At 43.9% G+C, this 21585-nt stretch overlaps 1 protein-coding gene and 2 non-coding genes across 3 annotated transcripts; 2 read left to right on the forward strand and 1 right to left on the reverse strand.

The window, feature by feature from the left end:
* Window positions 1-2025: 2025 nt before the first annotated feature.
* trnay-gua (transfer RNA tyrosine (anticodon GUA)) lies at window positions 2026-2119 on the reverse strand. The gene is made up of 2 exons: window positions 2083-2119; window positions 2026-2061 (listed from the first exon to the last, which is right to left on the reverse strand). It is a non-coding gene; the product is annotated as a tRNA-Tyr (tRNA).
* Window positions 2120-13533: 11414 nt separating this feature from the next.
* Window positions 13534-16145, forward strand: LOC137310621 (zinc finger protein 229-like). The gene is made up of 2 exons (XM_067978359.1): window positions 13534-13578; window positions 14541-16145. The coding sequence occupies exon 2, from the start codon at window positions 14893-14895 to the stop codon at window positions 16126-16128; it is 1236 nt and encodes a 411-aa protein (XP_067834460.1). The 5' UTR covers window positions 13534-13578; window positions 14541-14892; the 3' UTR covers window positions 16129-16145.
* A 3431-nt stretch (window positions 16146-19576) lies between these two features.
* Window positions 19577-19650, forward strand: trnat-agu (transfer RNA threonine (anticodon AGU)). The gene has a single exon. It is a non-coding gene; the product is annotated as a tRNA-Thr (tRNA).
* Window positions 19651-21585: the final 1935 nt, after the last annotated feature.

Here is a 21585-nt window from a genome sequence, read left to right on the forward strand (position 1 = left end):
CCAGATTGGCGGGGTGGGGTGGAGTTTGGATAATATTGATGAAGATTGCGACCAAATACAAAATACATTAATAAACTTGCAAAATGGGTGTATAATTGGCCGATGAATTTTAATGCAGATGACAGTGAAGTGGAGCATTTTGGTAGCAAGAATTTGGAAATTGTGCCCTGTATCCCCAAGTCCAAGTCATTAATGTATATCAAGGAAAGCAGTGGTCCCAGCACCGACCCCTGGGGAACACCACTGTACACCTCCCTCCATTCCGAAAAACAACCGTTCACCACTACACTCTGTTTCCTGTTATTTAGCCAATTCTGTATCCATGCTGCTGCTGCCCCTTTTATTCCATGGGCTTCAATCTTGATGACAAACCCATTATGCGGCACTTTATCTGACGCCTTTTCCAAGTCCATACACACCACATTAACTGCATTGCCCTCATCTACTCTCTGTTGCCTCATCAAAAAACTGTATCAATTTAATTAAACACGATTTGCCTTTAACAAATCCGTGCTGGCTTTCCCTAATCCTTGTCCAATTGACTGCTAATTCTGTCCCGGATTATCGTTGCTCGAACTTTCTCCACTACCGAGGTTAAACTGACTGGTCAGTAGTTGCTGGATTTTTTCTTTCACCCTTTCTTGAACAGGGGTGTAACATTTGCAATTCTCCAGTCCTCTGGCATCACCCCCATATCTAAGGATGTTTGGAGGTTTTTTGCCAGTACCTCTGCAATTTCCACCGTTACTTCCCTCAGCAACCGAGGGTGCATCCCATCCGGACCAGATGACGGATCTACTTTAAGTACAGCTAGCCTTTCCAGTACCTCCTCTTCATAAATTTTTAGCCAATCCAGTATCTCTACAACATCTTCCTTTACTGACACTCTGGCAGCGTCTTCTTCCTTGGGAAAGACAGATGCAATGTATTTATTTAGTACCTCCGCCATGCCCACTGCCTCCCACTGCTCCTAATTCGTTATAATCTGGGCCAGTGGTGCAATGGATAACGCATTAGGTTCGATTCCTACCTGGCTTGGATTTTTTAATGCAAAATTTTATGGCCTTCAATACCTTGCAAGCTGTCCTACTTGGTGGTGCTGCCTGGCTCCATACCTGGTAAGTGCCTTCTCAGTGCAGCAAGCAGTGCATCAGTGTCATAATCTGAAGGTCCTGAATTCAATCTTCAGAGAAGGCATCAAGGATTACGAAGCTTTTTTCCCATCTCTCACCTCATCTTTCCATCTTTGCTGCATTGCAAAATCAAGAACTTTTGCTTACTGCAGCACATCAAAAGATTCACTGCCCCTTGATCTCTCTGCACCCAAACACACAGTGAAGTTTAGGAAGTCCATGGGCGATGGACTCACTGACAACACTCTTGTTTCTGTATAATTGCACCAAGACAAACGGTGAGTGGAGAATATAATCAACGATCCCGCTACTTCTCACATGCCAAGTGAGCGCTCCACCAGTTGAGCTAATTCCTCGTTTGCTGTTTGTAAATCGCCCCTCACAGTTCCTGCCTCACACTCGCCTTCAAGCTGCTCCAAGACCAGCAGAGAAATCTTGCCTTGGGTTGCCGCTCCCTGAATATATTAAATACTTTGCTCCAATCGGCGGTATCGAGCATCAGCAAGTGAGGAACAGCAGAACGGGAAGCCGCAGTTATCATGAGTGATGCTGAGAAGAGCCCGAGCCTTCGGAAGGAAGACGAGGTCACCGGAAAGCAACAGCCGCCCGAGCTCGAGGAGCAGCGAGAGCCCTGACTGACTGATCGAAGACCATTTTGCCTGAAATTGAGGGCGATTTCAAGTGTTGCTGCTCAAAGGCACTCCCTGCTGGTGAGCAGAGGGAAATGCTCGAGTGAAACAGCCGTGCTCGGGCAGACACAGAAAGCTTTCAGGTTTTGGAAAGGAGAAGAGGTGTCTTGTGCCTGAGTGGCAACATGTTCATCTGTGAGCTGCCTGCAAAGTTCAGAGAGTGACCTTGAGGTAATTGCTGCTTATTCCAAAATCACACTCGCTCCTTCGAGCCGGAATTGAACCAGCGACCTAAGGATGACTTTATTTTGTTTTATTCACTACAGTCCTCCGCTCTACCAGCTGAGCTATCGAAGGGAAGTGATAAACAGTGCTGTCTTTGGTGATTGTTCACCGTGCGCCTGTTGACACGTTCAGACTCGTGGAGTCCGGTGCTGATCGAAGACTTCTTTTGCCTGAAAGCGAGAGCTGAGTGTTTTGAAGTATTGCTGCTCAAAAGCGCTCCCTGCTGGTGAGCAGAGGCAGAGCAGCCTTGTTTGGGCAGACACAGAAAGTTTTCAGGTTTGAGAAAGGAAAAGAGACGTCCTGTGCCTTCATGGCAACATGTTAATCTGTGAGGTGCCTGTAAAGTTCAGAGAGCGACCTTGAACTAATTGCTGCTTATTGCAAAATCACGCGTTCTCCTTCGAGCAGGAATTGAACAAATGACGGAAGGATGACTTTGTCTTATTTTCCACGACAGTCTTGTCGCTCGACCAGCTGAGGTATCGAAGGGAAGCGGCAAAAATGTTTCACTTTGGTGATTGTTCACCGTGCACCTTTGACACACCCGGACTCGTGGATTCCAGTGCTCATGACTGAGGCTGACTCGGTACCTGCTCATACCGCAGTGCTGTGGGAGTGGGAGCTGCTCCGTGTTCTCCACAGCCTGGGCCAGTGACACAATGAATAATGGGACTGATTATTGATCTGGAGATTGTGGGTTTAAGTTTACGGAGGGTGTAAAGTGGAAGGCCGGGCCTGGAGAGCATTGGAATAGTCGGGTCTGGAGATAAACAAAGGCACAGATGAGGATTTCAGCAGCAGAACATCATTCTGGGAGTTGGGATTTGTTTCTGCTGATGTTAATAACCGCTATAACTGGGCTGAAATTCAATATTCTGGATCGAAGTCAAATAAATCAACTTTGTTTCAAACAGAATGGGTCAATTACTTGATGAATTCAAGATAAGAGACTAATTGATGTCCTCATTACCGATTATTCTGCCTTTTCTCCTTTCTCACTGGAGATTATTTCAGTTCTCATACCTTCAATTACTCTCATGGCCAAGTCCCAGCTCCCCGGTCCTTCCCGAGTGCCTCTCCCAGCCTTGGGATCCAGGGAAGGTATCAGTAATGTACCCGGGATCACGAAACACAAAACCCAGTCTGTGAATCACTTTCAGCTACTGGACTTATCGTGTGTCCCACAGCATCTCTCTCACCTTCGATGTGTGAATAGAGCATCAGGCCTGGGAATCTCGTCTTAAATTTAAATACACTCAGCAAATGTATTTAACAAAATGCAAACAAGTAAACACATCACGGCCCAATAATCCAGCACTAAATTCAAAGGAGTAAGTCTGTTATCAAACTCCTTGAGTGGACAGAATAAAGAAAAATCCCAACTCTAAGATCCCCTCGAATACTTTGCAAATTCCTTACAAATCTTGACAATAATCAACAAGTCTAATTGAATGTTGACCTTTATCTTGAGTGGGGTTGGAATACAGAAGTGATGCTTCAGTTGTAATGAACCTTGGTCAGACCCCACCTGGAGAACTGGGCACCGAACCGAGGGAGAGATAAATCGGCCTTAGAAAAGGTACAGTGCAGATTCACCAGAATGATGCCGGGGTTAAAAGGGTTAAATTATGAGGAGAGGTGGCATAAACTTGGTTTTTATTCCCATGAGTTTAGAACATTGAGATGTGATCTCATCGAGATGTTTAAAATAATAAAATGATTCAATAAGGTAGGTACAGAGAAATGATTTCTTCTGGAGGGGAATCCAGAACAAGAGGGAATAAGAAATAGGAGCAGGAGTGGGCCATACGGCCCCTCGAGGCTGCTCTGCCATTCAGTAAGAACATGGCTGATCTTCTACCTTAACTCCACTTTCCAGCCCGATTCCTTGATTCTCTTGGTGTCCAAAAATCTCGTCATCTCATTCTTGAATATACTCAATGACTGAGCATCCACAGCCCTCTTGGGTAGAGAATTCCAAACAATCGCAACCCTCTGAGTGAAGACATTTTTCCTCATCTCAGTCTTAAATGGCCGATCCCTTATCCTGAGACTATGCCCCCGAGTTCTAGACTCTCCAGCAAGGGGAAACATCCTCTCAGCATCCACCCTGTCAAGCCCTTTAAGAATTTTAGACGTTTCAATGAGATCACCTCTCATTCTTCTAAACTCCAGAGAATATCGGGCCATTCTGCTCAATCTCTCCTCATACAAGAACCCTCTCATCCCAGGAATCAATCCAGTGAACCTTTGTTGCACCCCTTCTAAGGCAAGTATTTCCTTCCTCAGGTAAGGAGACCAAAACTGTACACAGTGCTCCAGGTGTGGTCTCACCAAGGCCCTATATAATTGCAGCAAGGCTCCCTTACTCTTATTCTCCAACCCCCTTGCAATCAAGGCCAACATAATATTTGCTTTCCAAATTGTTTGCTGCACCTGCATATTAACTTTCTGTGGTCCATGTACAAGGACACCCAAATCCCTCTGAACACCAACATTTCTTCGACTCTCACTTTTCAAAAAAATATTCTGCTTTTCTATTCTTCCTACCAAAGTGAATAATTTCCTCATTTCCCCACATTATACTCCATCTGCCACCTTCTTGGTAATGTTAAAATTAGAGCTCGCTCATTTACGAGCAAAATAAGGTGCAATTTTTCACACAAAGGTTAGTGGAAATTACAAACTCACTTCCCCGAAAGGCTGTGGATGCTGGGGCTCGATTGAAATGTTCAATATTGAGATTGATAGATTTGTGTTGTGTGAGGGTTGAAAGGGACATGGAGCAAAGAAGAGTAAATGGAGTTGTGGCACAGATTAGTCTTGATCCAATTGAACAGCGGAGTGGACTTCAGGGTCTAAATGGTTAATTCCAGTTCCTGAACTCAGTCACTGACACCAATCACCTCCAGTCTGATAAAAAAAAACACCACAGTCACTGACACCAATCTCCTCCACTCTGATATAAACCAACCCCACAGTCACTGACACCAATCTCCTCCACTCTGATATAAACCAATCCCACAGTCACTGACACCAATCACCTCCACACTGATATAAACCAAACACCACAGTCACTGACACCAATCTCCTCCACTCTGATATAAAACAACCCCACAGTCACTGACACCAATCTCACTGAATGGTGGAACAGGATCGAGGGGCTGAATGGCCTACTCCTGTTCCCAATGTTCCGATGTCACACTGAAGTTGCTAACATTCCTCTTCACAGTTCTTAATGCTCCCGATCTTGGTGTTGTCAGGAAATGTTGATCTTATGCCCTTGTACCCAAGCCCAGGTCATTGCTCTGTATTGAGAAGCCATGATGTGGAGATGCCGGTGATGGACTGGGGTTGACAATTGTAAAGAATTTTACAACACCAAGTTATAGTCCAGCAATTTTATTTTAAATTCACAAGCTTTCGGAGGCTTACTCCTTCCTTATTTCCAACAACGTTCACCTGAGGAAGGAGGAAGCCTCCGAAAGCTTGTGAATTTAAAATAAAATTGCTGGACTATAACTTGGGGTTGTAAAATTGTTTACAATTGTATTGAGAAGAGCAATGGTCCCAACACTGCCCCTGGGGGACACCACTGTTTACATCCCCACAGTCTGAAAAACATCCATTAAACAATACTCTGCCCTTTATCAATCTTCCCATCCACACTGACCCACTCCCTGTAATACCGTGAACTTTAATCTTATCAACAAGCCTCCTGTACGGCATCTTATCCAACACTTTTTAACAATCCATCTTCACAACATCCATTGCATTTTATCCCTACACTGTGTTATTTCCTCCAATAATCCCTGCTGTCTGTCCTGAATTAATCCATTTTATCCCTACACTGTGTTATTTCCTCCAATAATCCCTGCTGTCTGTCCTGAATTAATCCATTTTATCCCTACACTGTGTTATTTCCTCCAATAATCCCTGCTGTCTGTCCTGAATTAATCCATTTTATCCCTACACTGTGTTATTCCCTCCAATATTCCCTGCTGTCTGTCCTGAATTAATCCATTTTATCCCTACACTGTGTTATTTCCTCCAATAATCCCTGCTGTCTGTCCTGAATTAATCCATTTTATCCCTACACTGTGTTATTTCCTCCAATAATCCCTGCTCTCTGTCCTGAATTAATCCATTTTATCCCGACACTGTGTTATTTCCTCCAATATTCCCTGCTGTCTGTCCTGAATTAATCCATTTTATCCCTACACTGTGTTATTCCCTCCAATATTCCCTGCTGTCTGTCCTGAATTAATCCATTTTATCCCTACACTGTGTTATTTCCTCCAATAATCCCTGCTGTCTGTCCTGAATTAATCCATTTTATCCCTACACTGTGTTATTTCCTCCAATAATCCCTGCTGTCTGTCCTGAATTAATCCATTTTATCCCTACACCGTGTTATTTGCTCCAATAATCCCTGCTGTCTGTCCTGAATTAATCCATTTGATCCCTACACTGTGTTATTTCCTCCAATAATCCCTGCTGTCTGTCCTGAATTAATCCATTTGATCCCTACACTGTGTTATTTCCTCCAATAATCCCTGCTGTCTGTCCTGAATTAATCCATTTTATCCCTACACTGTGTTATTCCCTCCAATAATCCCTGCTGTCTGTCCTGAATTAATCCATTTGAACCCTACACTGTGTTATTTCCTCCAATAATCCCTGCTGTCTGTCCTGAATTATCCATTCTATCCCTACACTGTGTTATTCCCTCCAATAATCCCTGCTGTCTGTCCTGAATTAATCCATTTTATCCCTACACTGTGTTATTCCCTCCAATAATCCCTGCTGTCTGTCCTGAATTATCCATTTTATCCCTACACTGTGTTATTCCCTCCAATAATCCCTGCTGTCTGTCCTGAATTATCCATTTTATCCCTACACTGTGTTATTCCCTCCAATAATGCCTGCTGTCTGTCCTGAATTAATCCATTTTATCCCTACACTGTGTTATTCCCTCCAATAATCCCTGCTGTCTGTCCTGAATTATCCATTTTATCCCTACACTGTGTTATTCCCTCCAATAATCCCTGCTGTCTGTCCTGAATTAATCCATTTTATCCCTACACTGTGTTATTCCCTCCAATATTCCCTGCTGTCTGTCCTGAATTATCCATTTTATCCCTACACTGTGTTATTCCCTCCAATAATCCCTGCTGTCTGTCCTGAATTAATCCATTTTATCCCGACACTGTGTTATTCCCTCCAATAATCCCTGCTGTCTGTCCTGAATTAATCCATTTTATCCCTACACTGTGTTATTCCCTCCAATAATCCCTGCTGTCTGTCCTGAATTAATCCATTTTATCCCTACACTGTGTTATTCCCTCCAATAATCCCTGCTGTCTGTCCTGAATTAATCCATTTTATCCCTACACTGTGTTATTTCCTCCAATAATCCCTGCTGTCTGTCCTGAATTAATCCATTTTATCCCTACACTGTGTTATTTCCTCCAATAATCCCTGCTGTCTGTCCTGAATTAATCCATTTTATCCCTACACTGTGTTATTTCCTCCAATAATCCCTGCTGTCTGTCCTGAATTAATCCATTTTATCCCTACACTGTGTTATTCCCTCCAATATTCCCTGCTGTCTGTCCTGAATTAATCCATTTTATCCCTACACTGTGTTATTTCCTCCAATAATCCCTGCTGTCTGTCCTGAATTAATCCATTTTATCCCTACACTGTGTTATTCCCTCCAATATTCCCTGCTGTCTGTCCTGAATTAATCCATTTTATCCCTACACTGTGTTATTTCCTCCAATAATCCCTGCTGTCTGTCCTGAATTAATCCATTTTATCCCTACACTGTGTTATTTCCTCCAATAATCCCTGCTGTCTGTCCTGAATTAATCCATTTTATCCCTACACTGTGTTATTTCCTCCAATATTCCCTGCTGTCTGTCCTGAATTAATCCATTTTATCCCTACACTGTGTTATTCCCTCCAATATTCCCTGCTGTCTGTCCTGAATTAATCCATTTTATCCCAACACTGTGTTATTCCCTCCAATAATCCCTGCTGTCTGTCCTGAATTAATCCATATTATCCCTACACTGTGTTATTCCCTCCAATATTCCCTGCTGTCTGTCCTGAATTAATCCATTTTATCCCTGCACTGTGTTATTCCCTCCAATAATCCCTGCTGTCTGTCCTGAATTAATCCATTTTATCCCTACACTGTGTTATTTCCTCCAATAATCCCTGCTGTCTGTCCTGAATTAATCCATTTTATCCCTACACTGTGTTATTCCCTCCAATATTCCCTGCTGTCTGTCCTGAATTAATCCATTTTATCCCTACACTGTGTTATTCCCTCCAATAATCCCTGCTGTCTGTCCTGAATTAATCCATTTTATCCCTACACTGTGTTATTCCCTCCAATATTCCCTGCTGTCTGTCCTGAATTAATCCATTTTATCCCTACACTGTGTTATTTCCTCCAATAATCCCTGCTGTCTGTCCTGAATTAATCCATTTTATCCCTACGCTGTGTTATTTCCTCCAATAATCCCTGCTGTCTGTCCTGAATTAATCCATTTTATCCCTACACTGTGTTATTCCCTCCAATATTCCCTGCTGTCTGTCCTGAATTAATCCATTTTATCCCTACACTGTGTTATTCCCTCCAATATTCCCTGCTGTCTGTCCTGAATTAATCCATTTTATCCCTACACTGTGTTATTCCCTCCAATATTCCCTGCTGTCTGTCCTGAATTAATCCATTTTATCCCGACACTGTGTTATTTCCTCCAATAATCCCTGCTGTCTGTCCTGAATTAATCCATTTTATCCCTACACTGTGTTATTCCCTCCAATATTCCCTGCTGTCTGTCCTGAATTAATCCATTTTATCCCTACACTGTGTTATTCCCTCCAATAATCCCTGCTGTCTGTCCTGAATTAATCCATTTTATCCCTACACTGTGTTATTCCCTCCAATATTCCCTGCTGTCTGTCCTGAATTAATCCATTTTATCCCCACACTGTGTTATTCCCTCCAATAATCCCTGCTGTCTGTCCTGAATTAATCCATTTTATCCCTACACTGTGTTATTCCCTCCAATATTCCCTGCTGTCTGTCCTGAATTAATCCATTTTATCCCTACACTGTGTTATTCCCTCCAATAATCCCTGCTGTCTGTCCTGAATTAATCCATTTTATCCCTACACTGTGTTATTCCCTCCAATAATCCCTGCTGTCTGTCCTGAATTAATCCATTTTATCCCTACAATGTGTTATTCCCTCCAATAATCCCTGCTGTCTGTCCTGAATTAATCCATTTTATCCCTACACGGTGTTATTTCCTCCAATAATCCCTGCTGTCTGTCCTGAATTAATCCATTTTATCCCTACACGGTGTTATTTCCTCCAATAATCCCTGCTGTCTGTCCTGAATTAATCCATTTTATCCCTACACTGTGTTATTTCCTCCAATATTCCCTGCTGTCTGTCCTGAATTAATCCATTTTATCCCTACACTGTGTTATTTCCTCCAATAATCCCTGCTGTCTGTCCTGAATTAATCCATTTTATCCCTACACTGTGTTATTTCCTCCAATAATCCCTGCTGTCTGTCCTGAATTAATCCATTTTATCCCTACACGGTGTTATTTCCTCCAATAATCCCTGCTGTCTGTCCTGAATTAATCCATTTTATCCCTACACTGTGTTATTCCCTCCAATATTCCCTGCTGTCTGTCCTGAATTAATCCATTTTATCCCTACACTGTGTTATTCCCTCCAATATTCCCTGCTGTCTGTCCTGAATTAATCCATTTTATCCCTACACTGTGTTATTCCCTCCAATATTCCCTGCTGTCTGTCCTGAATTAATCCATTTTATCCCTACACTGTGTTATTTCCTCCAATAATCCCTGCTGTCTGTCCTGAATTAATCCATTTTATCCCTACACTGTGTTATTTCCTCCAATAATCCCTGCTGTCTGTCCTGAATTAATCCATTTTATCCCTACACTGTGTTATTCCCTCCAATATTCCCTGCTGTCTGTCCTGAATTAATCCATTTTATCCCTACACTGTGTTATTCCCTCCAATATTCCCTGCTGTCTGTCCTGAATTAATCCATTTTATCCCTACACTGTGTTATTTCCTCCAATAATCCCTGCTGTCTGTCCTGAATTAATCCATTTTATCCCTACACTGTGTTATTTCCTCCAATAATCCCTGCTGTCTGTCCTGAATTAATCCATTTTATCCCCACACTGTGTTATTCCTTCCAATAATCCCTGCTGTCTGTCCTGAATTAATCCATTTTATCCCTACACTGTGTTATTTCCTCCAATATTCCCTGCTGTCTGTCCTGAATTAATCCATTTTATCCCTACACTGTGTTATTCCCTCCAATAATCCCTGCTGTCTGCCCTGAATTAATCCATTTTATCCCTACACTGTGTTATTCCCTCCAATATTCCCTGCTGTCTGTCCTGAATTAATCCATTTTATCCCTACACTGTGTTATTTCCTCCAATAATCCCTGCTGTCTGTCCTGAATTAATCCATTTTATCCCTACACTGTGTTATTTCCTCCAATAATCCCTGCTGTCTGTCCTGAATTAATCCATTTTATCCCTACACTGTGTTATTTCCTCCAATAATCCCTGCTGTCTGTCCTGAATTAATCCATTTTATCCCTACACTGTGTTATTTCCTCCAATAATCCCTGCTGTCTGTCCTGAATTAATCCATTTTATCCCTACACTGTGTTATTCCCTCCAATAATCCCTGTCTGTCCTGAATTAATCCATTTTATCCCTACACTGTGTTATTCCCTCCAATAATCCCTGTCTGTCCTGAATTAATCCATTTTATCCCTACACTGTGTTATTTCCTCCAATAATCCCTGCTGTCTGTCCTGAATTAATCCATTTTATCCCTACACTGTGTTATTTCCTCCAATATTCCCTGCTGTCTGTCCTGAATTAATCCATTTTATCCCTACACTGTGTTATTTCCTCCAATATTCCCTGCTGTCTGTCCTGAATTAATCCATTTTATCCCTACACTGTGTTATTTCCTCCAATATTCCCTGCTGTCTGTCCTGAATTAATCCATTTTATCCCTACACTGTGTTATTCCCTCCAATATTCCCTGCTGTCTGTCCTGAATTAATCCATTTTATCCCTACACTGTGTTATTCCCTCCAATATTCCCTGCTGTCTGTCCTGAATTAATCCATTTTATCCCTACACTGTGTTATTCCCTCCAATATTCCCTGCTGTCTGTCCTGAATTAATCCATTTTATCCCTACACCGTGTTATTCCCTCCAATAATCCCTGTCTGTCCTGAATTAATCCATTTTATCCCTACACTGTGTTATTCCCTCCAATAATCCCTGTCTGTCCTGAATTAATCCATTTTATCCCTACACTGTGTTATTTCCTCCAATAATCCCTGCTGTCTGTCCTGAATTAATCCATTTTATGCCTACACTGTGTTATTTCCTCCAATATTCCCTGCTGTCTGTCCTGAATTAATCCATTTTATCCCTACACTGTGTTATTTCCTCCAATAATCCCTGCTGTCTGTCCTGAATTAATCCATTTTATCCCTACACTGTGTTATTTCCTCCAATATTCCCTGCTGTCTGTCCTGAATTAATCCATTTTATCCCTACACTGTGTTATTCCCTCCAATATTCCCTGCTGTCTGTCCTGAATTAATCCATTTTATCCCTACACTGTGTTATTTCCTCCCATATTCCCTGCTGTCTGTCCTGAATTAATCCATTTTATCCCTACACTGTGTTATTCCCTCCAATAATCCCTGCTGTCTGTCCTGAATTAATCCATTTTATCCCTACACTGTGTTATTCCCTCCAATATTCCCTGCTGTCTGTCCTGAATTAATCCATTTTATCCCTACACTGTGTTATTCCCTCCAATATTCCCTGCTGTCTGTCCTGAATTAATCCATTTTATCCCTACACTGTGTTATTTCCTCCAATATTCCCTGCTGTCTGTCCTGAATTAATCCATTTTATCCCTACACTGTGTTATTCCCTCCAATAATCCCTGCTGTCTGTCCTGAATTAATCCATTTTATCCCTACACTGTGTTATTCCCTCCAATAATCCCTGCTGTCTGTCCTGAATTAATCCATTTTATCCCTACACTGTGTTATTCCCTCCAATAATCCCTGCTGTCTGTCCTGAATTAATCCATTTTATCCCTACACTGTGTTATTCCCTCCAATAATCCCTGCTGTCTGTCCTGAATTGATCCATTTTATCCCTACACTGTGTTATTCCCTCCAATAATCCCTGCTGTCTGTCCTGAATTAATCCATTTTATCCCTACACTGTGTTATTTCCTCCAATAATCCCTGCTGTCTGTCCTGAATTAATCCATTTTATCCCCACACTGTGTTATTCCCTCCAATATTCCCTGCTGTCTGTCCTGAATTAATCCATTTTATCCCCACACTGTGTTATTCCCTCCAATATTCCCTGCTGTCTGTCCTGAATTAATCCATTTTATCCCTACACTGTGTTATTTCCTCCAATAATCCCTGCTGTCTGTCCTGAATTAATCCATTTTATCCCTACACTGTGTTATTTCCTCCAATAATCCCTGCTGTCTGTCCTGAATTAATCCATTTTATCCCTACACTGTGTTATTTCCTCCAATATTCCCTGCTGTCTGTCCTGAATTAATCCATTTTATCCCTACACTGTGTTATTCCCTCCAATAATCCCTGCTGTCTGTCCTGAATTAATCCATTTTATCCCTACACTGTGTTATTCCCTCCAATAATCCCTGCTGTCTGTCCTGAATTAATCCATTTTATCCCTACACTGTGTTATTCCCTCCAATAATCCCTGCTGTCTGTCCTGAATTAATCCATTTTATCCCTACACTGTGTTATTCCCTCCAATATTCCCTGCTGTCTGTCCTGAATTAATCCATTTTATCCCTACACTGTGTTATTTCCTCCAATAATCCCTGCTGTCTGTCCTGAATTAATCCATTTTATCCCCACACTGTGTTATTCCCTCCAATAATCCCTGCTGTCTGTCCTGAATTAATCCATTTTATCCCTACACTGTGTTATTCCCTCCAATAATCCCTGCTGTCTGTCCTGAATTAATCCATTTTATCCATACACTGTGTTATTCCCTCCAATAATCCCTGCTGTCTGTCCTGAATTAATCCATTTTATCCCTACACTGTGTTATTCCCTCCAATATTCCCTCCTCTTTGTCCTTTATTAAAGTCCAGTTTTTTCCCTCGAGTTTGACATCAATCAGGTTTAAAATTGATGCAGAGTTTCAGCCAATGAGGGAGATCCGGGCTCAGCCCCGCCCACTCGGTGCCGCAAGTCCCGCCCCTCACCCACTCCCATTGGTTGGAGGACCAACCGCCCGCTCGGTCCTCCAGCCCCTCTCCGCTCTTCCTATTGGTCCGGAGCTCCCGTCAATTACCCGGGCAGTGTGAGCTGAGCATGCGCGGCGGGCGGGGAGTGAGGCCGAGATCGTGTCGGCAACAGGTGAGAGATGGGCGGGGGGAGCGGGTTAATAAACCCCGGGGGAGGGGGCGGGGGCTTCACAAACCCCGAGTGCGGCCCCGGGCCCGAATATCAAACAGTGAACATTCTCCTCTCTCTCTCTACACTCCGGGGGCTCCGGTTTAGATCAGACCCGAAACTCAACACACGGCCCGCGGCCTCCGAGCATGCGCAGTGTCAGCGTCAAACCTCGTGACTCATCGAATCAGGGAGCGTCTGTAAATGAAGCAGAAATGGTGATCGGTCAGGGAGCGTCTGTAAATGAAGGAGAAATGGTGATCGGTCAGGGAGCGTCTGTAAATGCAGGAGAAATGGTGATCGGTCAGGGAGCGTCTGTAAATGAAGGAGAAATGGTGATCTCCATATCTTCAGTCATCCAGGGAGCTCGACCTTTGGTTGCCGTTCCTTTCCTCCTCGTGGGAATCTGTCTCCTCTTCACCCAAACCAACTCCTCCTTGAAGGCCTCCCACTGTTCAATTACTGTTCTGCCTGCCAATTTTTGATTCCAATCCACACGGACAAGATCCCTTTTTAACTCATGAAATTCGCCCTCCTCCAGTTAAGAATTTTCACATTTGACTGTCCCCTGTCCTTTTCCATAACTGTTCTAAACGGAATGAGATTATGATCACTGCTGCCCCACTGAAACATGCTCCACCTGCCCCACTTCATTCTCCACACCGAGCCCACTGCTGTACTCACATTCACTCTCTCACACTCACTCTCACACTCCCTCTCTCACCCTTTCACTCATGGTTTCGGGCCACTGAAAGATGATGCGATGGGTTTGGATTTCAGCACAGGGAGGAGGGAGAGTGTGTGGGACGGGGATTTTCAGCTTTGAGTAATGAGAGAGGAAATAATGTTCCATAGAAAGTAGAGCTATCTGATCTGAATTTCTATCCTGTACTTACAGTGATAACTTTTATAAACTCCTTTGACAGGGGAGGATTTACAGAGGGAAACTCAAACCAAAGATCACGTCAAGATCTGACAGAGTCTCTCGATTCATCAGGACCTGAATATCATCGGCCTTTGAATGTGGAAGGAGAAATGTTTGTCTGTTCTATCTGTGGGAGAAGATTTCAAACATCAGTGTGAGTGGGAAAGCACCGAGACACACACACCCGAGTGAGAGTGTTCCAGTGCACTGACTGTGGAAAGAGCTTTAACCAGTTACACAGCCAGAAAAAACATCGCACCATTCACAGCGGGGAGAAACCGTACACGTGTTCTGTGTGTGGACGAGGCTTCAACTGATCGTCCAACCTGGAGAGACACAAGGACACCCGGACCATGGAGAAACCGTGGAAATGTGGGGACTGTGGGAAGGGATTCAATTACCCTTCAGAGCTGGGAACTCATCGACGCCGTCACACTGGGGAGAGGCCGTTCACCTGCTCCGTGTGTGGGAAGGGATTCGCTCAGTCATCCGGCCTCCTGACACACCAGCGAGTTCACACTGGGGAGAGACCTTTTAAATGTTCTGACTGTGAGAAGAGGTTTAACTGCAAAAGGAATCTGCTGGAACACCAACGTACCCACACTGGGGAGAGGCCATTCACCTGCTCCGTGTGTGGGAAGGGATTCGCTCAGTCATCCAACCTGCTGACACACCAGCGAGTTCACACTGATGAGAGACCTTTTAAATGTTCTGACTGTGAGAAGAGCTTTAAAAGCAAAATTGAACTGCTGAAACACCAACGCACTCACACTGGGGAGAGGCCGTTCACCTGCTCCGTGTGTGGGAAGGGATTCACTCGGTCATCACACTTTCTGTCACACCAGCGAGTTCACACTGGGAAGAGGCCGTTCACTTGCTCAGTGTGTGGGAAGGGATTCGCTCATTCATCCACCTTGCTGACACACCAGCGAGTTCACAATGGGGAGAGGCCGTTCTCCTGCTCCATGTGTGGGAAGGGATTTACTCAGTCATCCAACCTGCTGACACACCAGCGAGTTCACACTGATGAGAGACCTTTTAAATGTTCTGACTGTGAGAAGAGGTTTAAAAGCAAAATTGAACTGCTAAAACACCAACGCATTCACACTGGGGAGAGGCCGTTCACCTGCTCCGTGTGTGGGAAGGGATTCACTCAGTCATCACACTTTCTGTCACACCAGCGAGTTCACACTGGGAAGAGGCCGTTCACTTGCTCAGTGTGTGGGAAGGGATTCGCTCATTCATCCACCTTGCTGACACACCAGCGAGTTCACAATGGGGAGAGGCCGTTCTCCTGCTCCATGTGTGGGAAGGGATTTACTCAGTCATCCAACCTGCTGACACACCAGCGAGTTCACACTGATGAGAGACCTTTTAAATGTTCTGACTGTGAGAAGAGCTTTAAAAGCAAAATTGAACTGCTGAAACACCAACGCACTCACACTGGGGAGAGGCCGTTCACCTGCTCCGTGTGTGGGAAGGGATTCACTTGGTCATCCACCCTGCTGAAACACCAGCGAGTTCACACTGAGAGACCTTTAAATGTTCTGACTGTGGGAAGAGATTTAAAATCAGAAACGAACTGCTGAGACATCGACGCACTCACACTGGGGAGAGACTTTTCACCTGCTCCGTGTGTGGGAAGAGATTCACTCGATCATCCCACCTTCTGAAGCATTAACTTGTTGACACTATTGAGTGACCTTTTAATGCAGTGACTGTGAGAAGAGCTTTAAAAGCAGAAATGAACTGCTGCCACATCATCGCATGCCCATTGGTTGAGAGACTGTTCACCTGCTCCGTGTGTGGGAAGGGATTCACTCAGTCATCACACGTGCTGAGACACCAGCGAGTTCACGAAATGAGCAGGTCCAACGAGCCGGTCTGTAACACAGGCCAATGACTCAGTGCAGCTCGTTACCCAGTCACTGGGCTCCGTTATAGCCTCTCCTGTCAGTAACACACAAAGAGAAATTGTAAATCTGAAACAGAAAGAGATAATGTAGAACACTTCATATCAACCACCAGTTTTTCCCTCTTTCCGGCTTTTAAAACAATCTGTTTCACAGTTTGTCAAACCCGAAACAGCCTCTGGGATTTGCTGATTGAGAATTTCAGTGGAAATTGGGACCGTCATTAAGTATCGGAACAAATATCCCCGCTGAGGTTTCGGGATTGTTACTGGTTTGTTTATATCAGTGAGTGACCAGTTTTAAACGAGGTGAGGGTCTAAACCTAAGGTAAGAGCCTGGGATAGACAAGAGATTCTTCAATGTATCAAGTGAAATTACACTGATTCCACCAACACTGGACATCACATCCCTCAAACATTGTTACCTGTTGCTGTATAAAACTGGTGAGGGTGGAAATGGGAAATAACTGCAAAAAACTTCATTGTATCAAAGTTAATTCTGATCATTATTATTATACAAACATTCTACAGCCGGTCCCTTAAAAAGGACCCAATATCAAACCAGTCCCTAATCCTTGGGCCTGTGCCTATGTTGTGATTTGCACCCGCTTCTGACTGACTTGGTATCAGACGCACTCCCGTCAACAGTAAACGGATGGAGCCGGATCCATAAGAGAAAAATGAGGACCGACCTCCGCGGTTCTCCCAGAGTGCGGGAGGCGGAGTAACAGCAGCAGACAGAGAGATCTCTCTAAACCAGCCGCTGCCGCCGGAGAGAAGCGAGTCCCGTTCGGAGCCGTGTCTGTCAGGCGCCCGCTGACCCTCTCTTCACTGAAGGGGACCGATTCAGCACCAACTCACACACCCACCATTGGATCATTGAATCACCTTCAACACCTGAATTACATCACCACTTAATCATCTATACACGAGGAAATACAAACCTTGTCCACGCAACTTGCCCTCATAATGTAACCATTTTAGCCCCGGTATCATTCTGGTCTTTCTGCGCTGCACCTCCTGCAAGGCCAATATATCCTTCCTGAGGTCTGGTGCCCAGGACTGAATGCCGTACTCTAAATGTGGCCTTAGCAGAGTTTATAGAATTCTAACATAACTTCCACCCTTTTGAATTCCAGTTCCCTTGAGATAAAGGCCGATATTCCATTAGCCATTTTAATTATTTTTTGCACCTGTCTGCCAACTCTTCCTGATTTCCCGAAGTATCTCTGCTCACCCACAGTTCCTGGCTTCTCACCATTTTGAAAATACTCTGATTTATCTTGCTTCGGGCCAAAGTGGATGGCCTCACATTTCCCCAGATTGAAACTTTGAACAGTCTGGGGCTCTTTTGTATAGAAAAGAGAAGGCTGAGGGTGACCTGATCCAGGACTTTAAGATTATGCAAGGGTTTGATTGGTCAGATGTAGATATGGTGTTTGTACTTTTGGGAGTGGGGACGTCAGAACTTAGGGCCATGAATATAATAGTCATCAATAAATCCAATCTGGCATTCAAGAGAAACATATTTATCCAGAGAGGCGTTAGAATGTGCAGCTCGCTCCCACAAGGAGTAGTTAAGGCGAATATCATGGATGCATTTACAGGGAAGTGAGATAAACACATGGAGGAGAAAGGAATATTCGGGTTTGCTCATCGAGTTAGATGAAGAGGGGTTGGAGGAGGCTCGTCTGCAGCATAAACACCGGTATAGTCTAGTTGGGCCGAATTGCCTGTTTCTGTGATGTACATTCTATGTAATTCTATGTAAGCTCCATCTGACACAGTTGTACCAACTCACTGAATCTATCAATTTCCTTTTACAACTTTATGCTCCCATCTACACTACTCACTGTGCCTCCTAACTTGGTGTCATCAACAAACCTGGATATACCGCTCTCTATTCCTTTATCTGCCTCATTTATACAGATCCCTGGGGGACACCACTAATCACATCCTGTCAATTTGAGTACATACCCATTAACCCGACTCTCTGTCTCCTACCTCCAAACCAACTCCCTCCCCATGTCAATGGGTTGCTTTGAATTCCACATGTCAACAGAAATGAGAACAGTCTCTGATGTTAAACCTTAACGAATGCCTCTGGAAGTCAATATACACATAACACCCATAGACACTCCATTATTTACCACGTTAGTTACATCTTCAAAAAGTTCAACTATTTTCGTTAGACTTGACTTACCCTTTACAAATCCATGCTGGCTCTCTCTGATCAATTCATGTTTATCCAAGTGCTCAGTCATTCTTTCCCTCATAACAGATTCTGGTAACTTCCCCACAACAGACGTCAGACTAATGGGTCTATAATTTCCTGTTTTATCTCTCCTACCCTTCCGAATTAATGGAATGACATTTGAATTTTTTCAATCCATGGAACAATTCCTGAATCAAGAGAGTTTTGAACGATCATGACTGAAGCATGTCCAATTTCCTCACCTATTCCCCTTCGTCCCCTGGGATGGTAAACATCAGGTCCTGGAGATTTGTCTATCTTTAGTCTAATTATTTTCTCCATTACCATTATTTTACTTACACTGAATCCCCTTGATTTATTTTCAGTTTTCCTCGTGTCTCTGGTTTATTATCCTCATGCTTTTCTGTGAGTATTTAGCAAGTCTGCCATTTCCTGATTTTCAATTACAATATCACCTCCATCTGTCTTTAAGGGGCCCACATTACTCTTAGTCACCCTTCTTTCTCTTAATATACGTGTAAAAACCTTGAAAGTTGTCCTTAATTTCACTCACAAGTTTTTCTCGTTTTCCCTCTTTGCACCTTTTACGATTTTTTTTAGTTTCAGCACCACAATAAACAACACTTCACTGTGAAATTTGTTCAATTAGTTCTTCAGTGTCAGAGCGAGAATTGTCCATCCCTAATTTATTTAAAGTAACAAACAAACACAAGCACACATATTCATTCGTGTATCAAAGCACTGATGGACACAGAAAGATAAACACAGCTTGAAACGCAGTCAGTATCGGGATTCACAGGGAAACGGGCAAGTGAAATAAACAAAGATCAAACAGTCTGAACCCACAACAGAATGTGACGTGTAGCTGATAGATATTAATGAGAGGAGGTGGGAAACAGTACCATGAATTGGCACCGTGGCTTAGTTGGTTGAAACACCTGTCCAGTAAACAGGAGATCCTGGGTTCAACTCCCAGCGGTGCCTTTGTGTAATTTGTGGTGTTTCGTGAATTTGAGAAGCACACAGTGCTGTGTTTTGTTCAGGATCCAACACGGAACTGATCAGGAGGTCTTTTCAAAAATGCCTTTTCATCATACAGACAGCCCTCTCAGAGAATGTGTCCGTGACACGTTCTTGTTTCTGGGCTCGTTGAGGTCGGGGTATAATTCTTGATTCGATGTTTCATACCCTGGAGAAACCCTAATTTAGCCCTGGACTTTTGATCTTGATCTGCGGTTCAAAGTTTTGCGAAGAGGGAAAAGGAGTCCCCAAATCACTCCACCTGAATCTCAAGCGCTTTTGAAAGAAATTCAGTTCAAACAATCAGGACTTTAAAGGCACCTCAATGACCTGCACTTTCATTGAACGAGCTTTGCTTCCAATTACATTCAACCTTGAAACCGCTCTGGGTTTTCCCCTCACTGAAGCAGAGTGTGGCCGCTCTGTATCTGTGATCATGTCGGTGACGAGGTTCGCTCTGATATTGGTCGCTTTCAATTTTTAAGATCTCGCCAAGCTCAGGGAAAAGAAACCGCGAATCGAATTGTCTGTAAGTGATGAATTGAAGGGATTGGTGCTCCAAGCAGATCTGGAAAATGCGCAGTGCGGTCGCTCAGGAATTCCAAATCCACCCTCTCGCCACTCCCCCCGTCTCAGTCTTTCCATCTTTACCCTTCACTGCCAGTGTTCCAGGTTCGATCATCCGTGGCCATTCAACGAAGCCTGAGAAGTCCATGAGGGAAAAACACAGAGAGTCAAGAGACAGAGACAAGGTGGGATCAAAGTATAGGAAGAAATAGTATCAATGTCAAGTTCTGCGAACGGGCAGAATTTAAGATGGAGCTTGGGAGAGATTCCTTCACGTGTCTTGCAATTTTGCAAGAGACCATTGGGCTCCGAATTAAAAGCATGAGCCGCGCTGGTGAGTCTCTCTGAGAGAGGGAATGCGGTTCGTCAACTCCAGTTCATCGTTATTTGAGCAGTAAACATAACTTTAAGAAGTAGCGCTGCGAGGAGGATTCGAACGGACGCAGGAAATCCCCAGGGGATTCCGAGTCCAACGCCTTAACCACTCGGCGATCGCAGCTACAAACATCTGTTATGCACGGCTGTAAATCAGAATGTGTAGGTTTATCACAAGCGATCTGTGATACAATGTTCTCTCCGACAGGTGAAAGGCCCTGATCCCTGGTCTGTGCTGATTCTCTGATAGTTTACTGGGTAAAGGCCCTGATCCCTGGTCTGTGCTGATTCTCTGATAGTTTACTGGGTAAAGGCCCTGATCCCCGGTCTGTGCTGATTCCCTGATAGTTTACTGGGTCAAGGCCCTGATCCCCGGTCTGTGCTGATTCCCTGATAGTTTACTGGGTAAAGGCCCTGATCCCTGGTCTGTGCTGATTCCCTGATAGTTTACTGGGTCAAGGCCCTGATCCCTGGTCTGTGCTGATTCCCTGATAGTTTACTGGGTAAAGGCCCTGATCCCTGGTCTGTGCTGACTCTCTGATAGTTTACTGGGTCAAGGCCCTGATCCCTGGTCTGTGCTGATTCTCTGATAGTTTACTGGGTCAAGGCCCTGGTCTGTGCTGATTCTCTGATGGTTGACTGGGTAAAGGCCCTGATCCCTGGTCTGTGCTTATTCCCTGATAGTTTAGTGGGATTCATTCTGTATCTCTCAGTCTCTGGTACTGTGTGTGAGTGTGGGATTCATTCTGTATCTGTCAGTCTCTGGTACTGTATGTTAGTGTGGGATTCATTCTGCATCTGTCACTCACTGATACTGTGTGTGAGTTTGGGATTCATTCTCTGTCTTGTCAGCAGTGTGTGTGAGAGTTTGTGATTCATTCTTTTCGGCAGTCTCTCATACTGTGTGTTAGTGTGGGATTCTTTCGGTATCTGTCAGTCTCTGTTTCTCCATGTGAG

This window comes from Heptranchias perlo, unplaced genomic scaffold, assembly GCF_035084215.1.
Source record: "Heptranchias perlo isolate sHepPer1 unplaced genomic scaffold, sHepPer1.hap1 HAP1_SCAFFOLD_266, whole genome shotgun sequence".
Classification (NCBI taxonomy): Eukaryota; Metazoa; Chordata; class Chondrichthyes; order Hexanchiformes; family Hexanchidae; genus Heptranchias; species Heptranchias perlo.

Coding starts and splice junctions, on each gene's coding strand:
- LOC137310621 (XM_067978359.1), top strand. CDS start 14,893: ATGGAGAAACCGTGGAAATGTGGGGACTGTGGGAAGGGATTCAATTAC.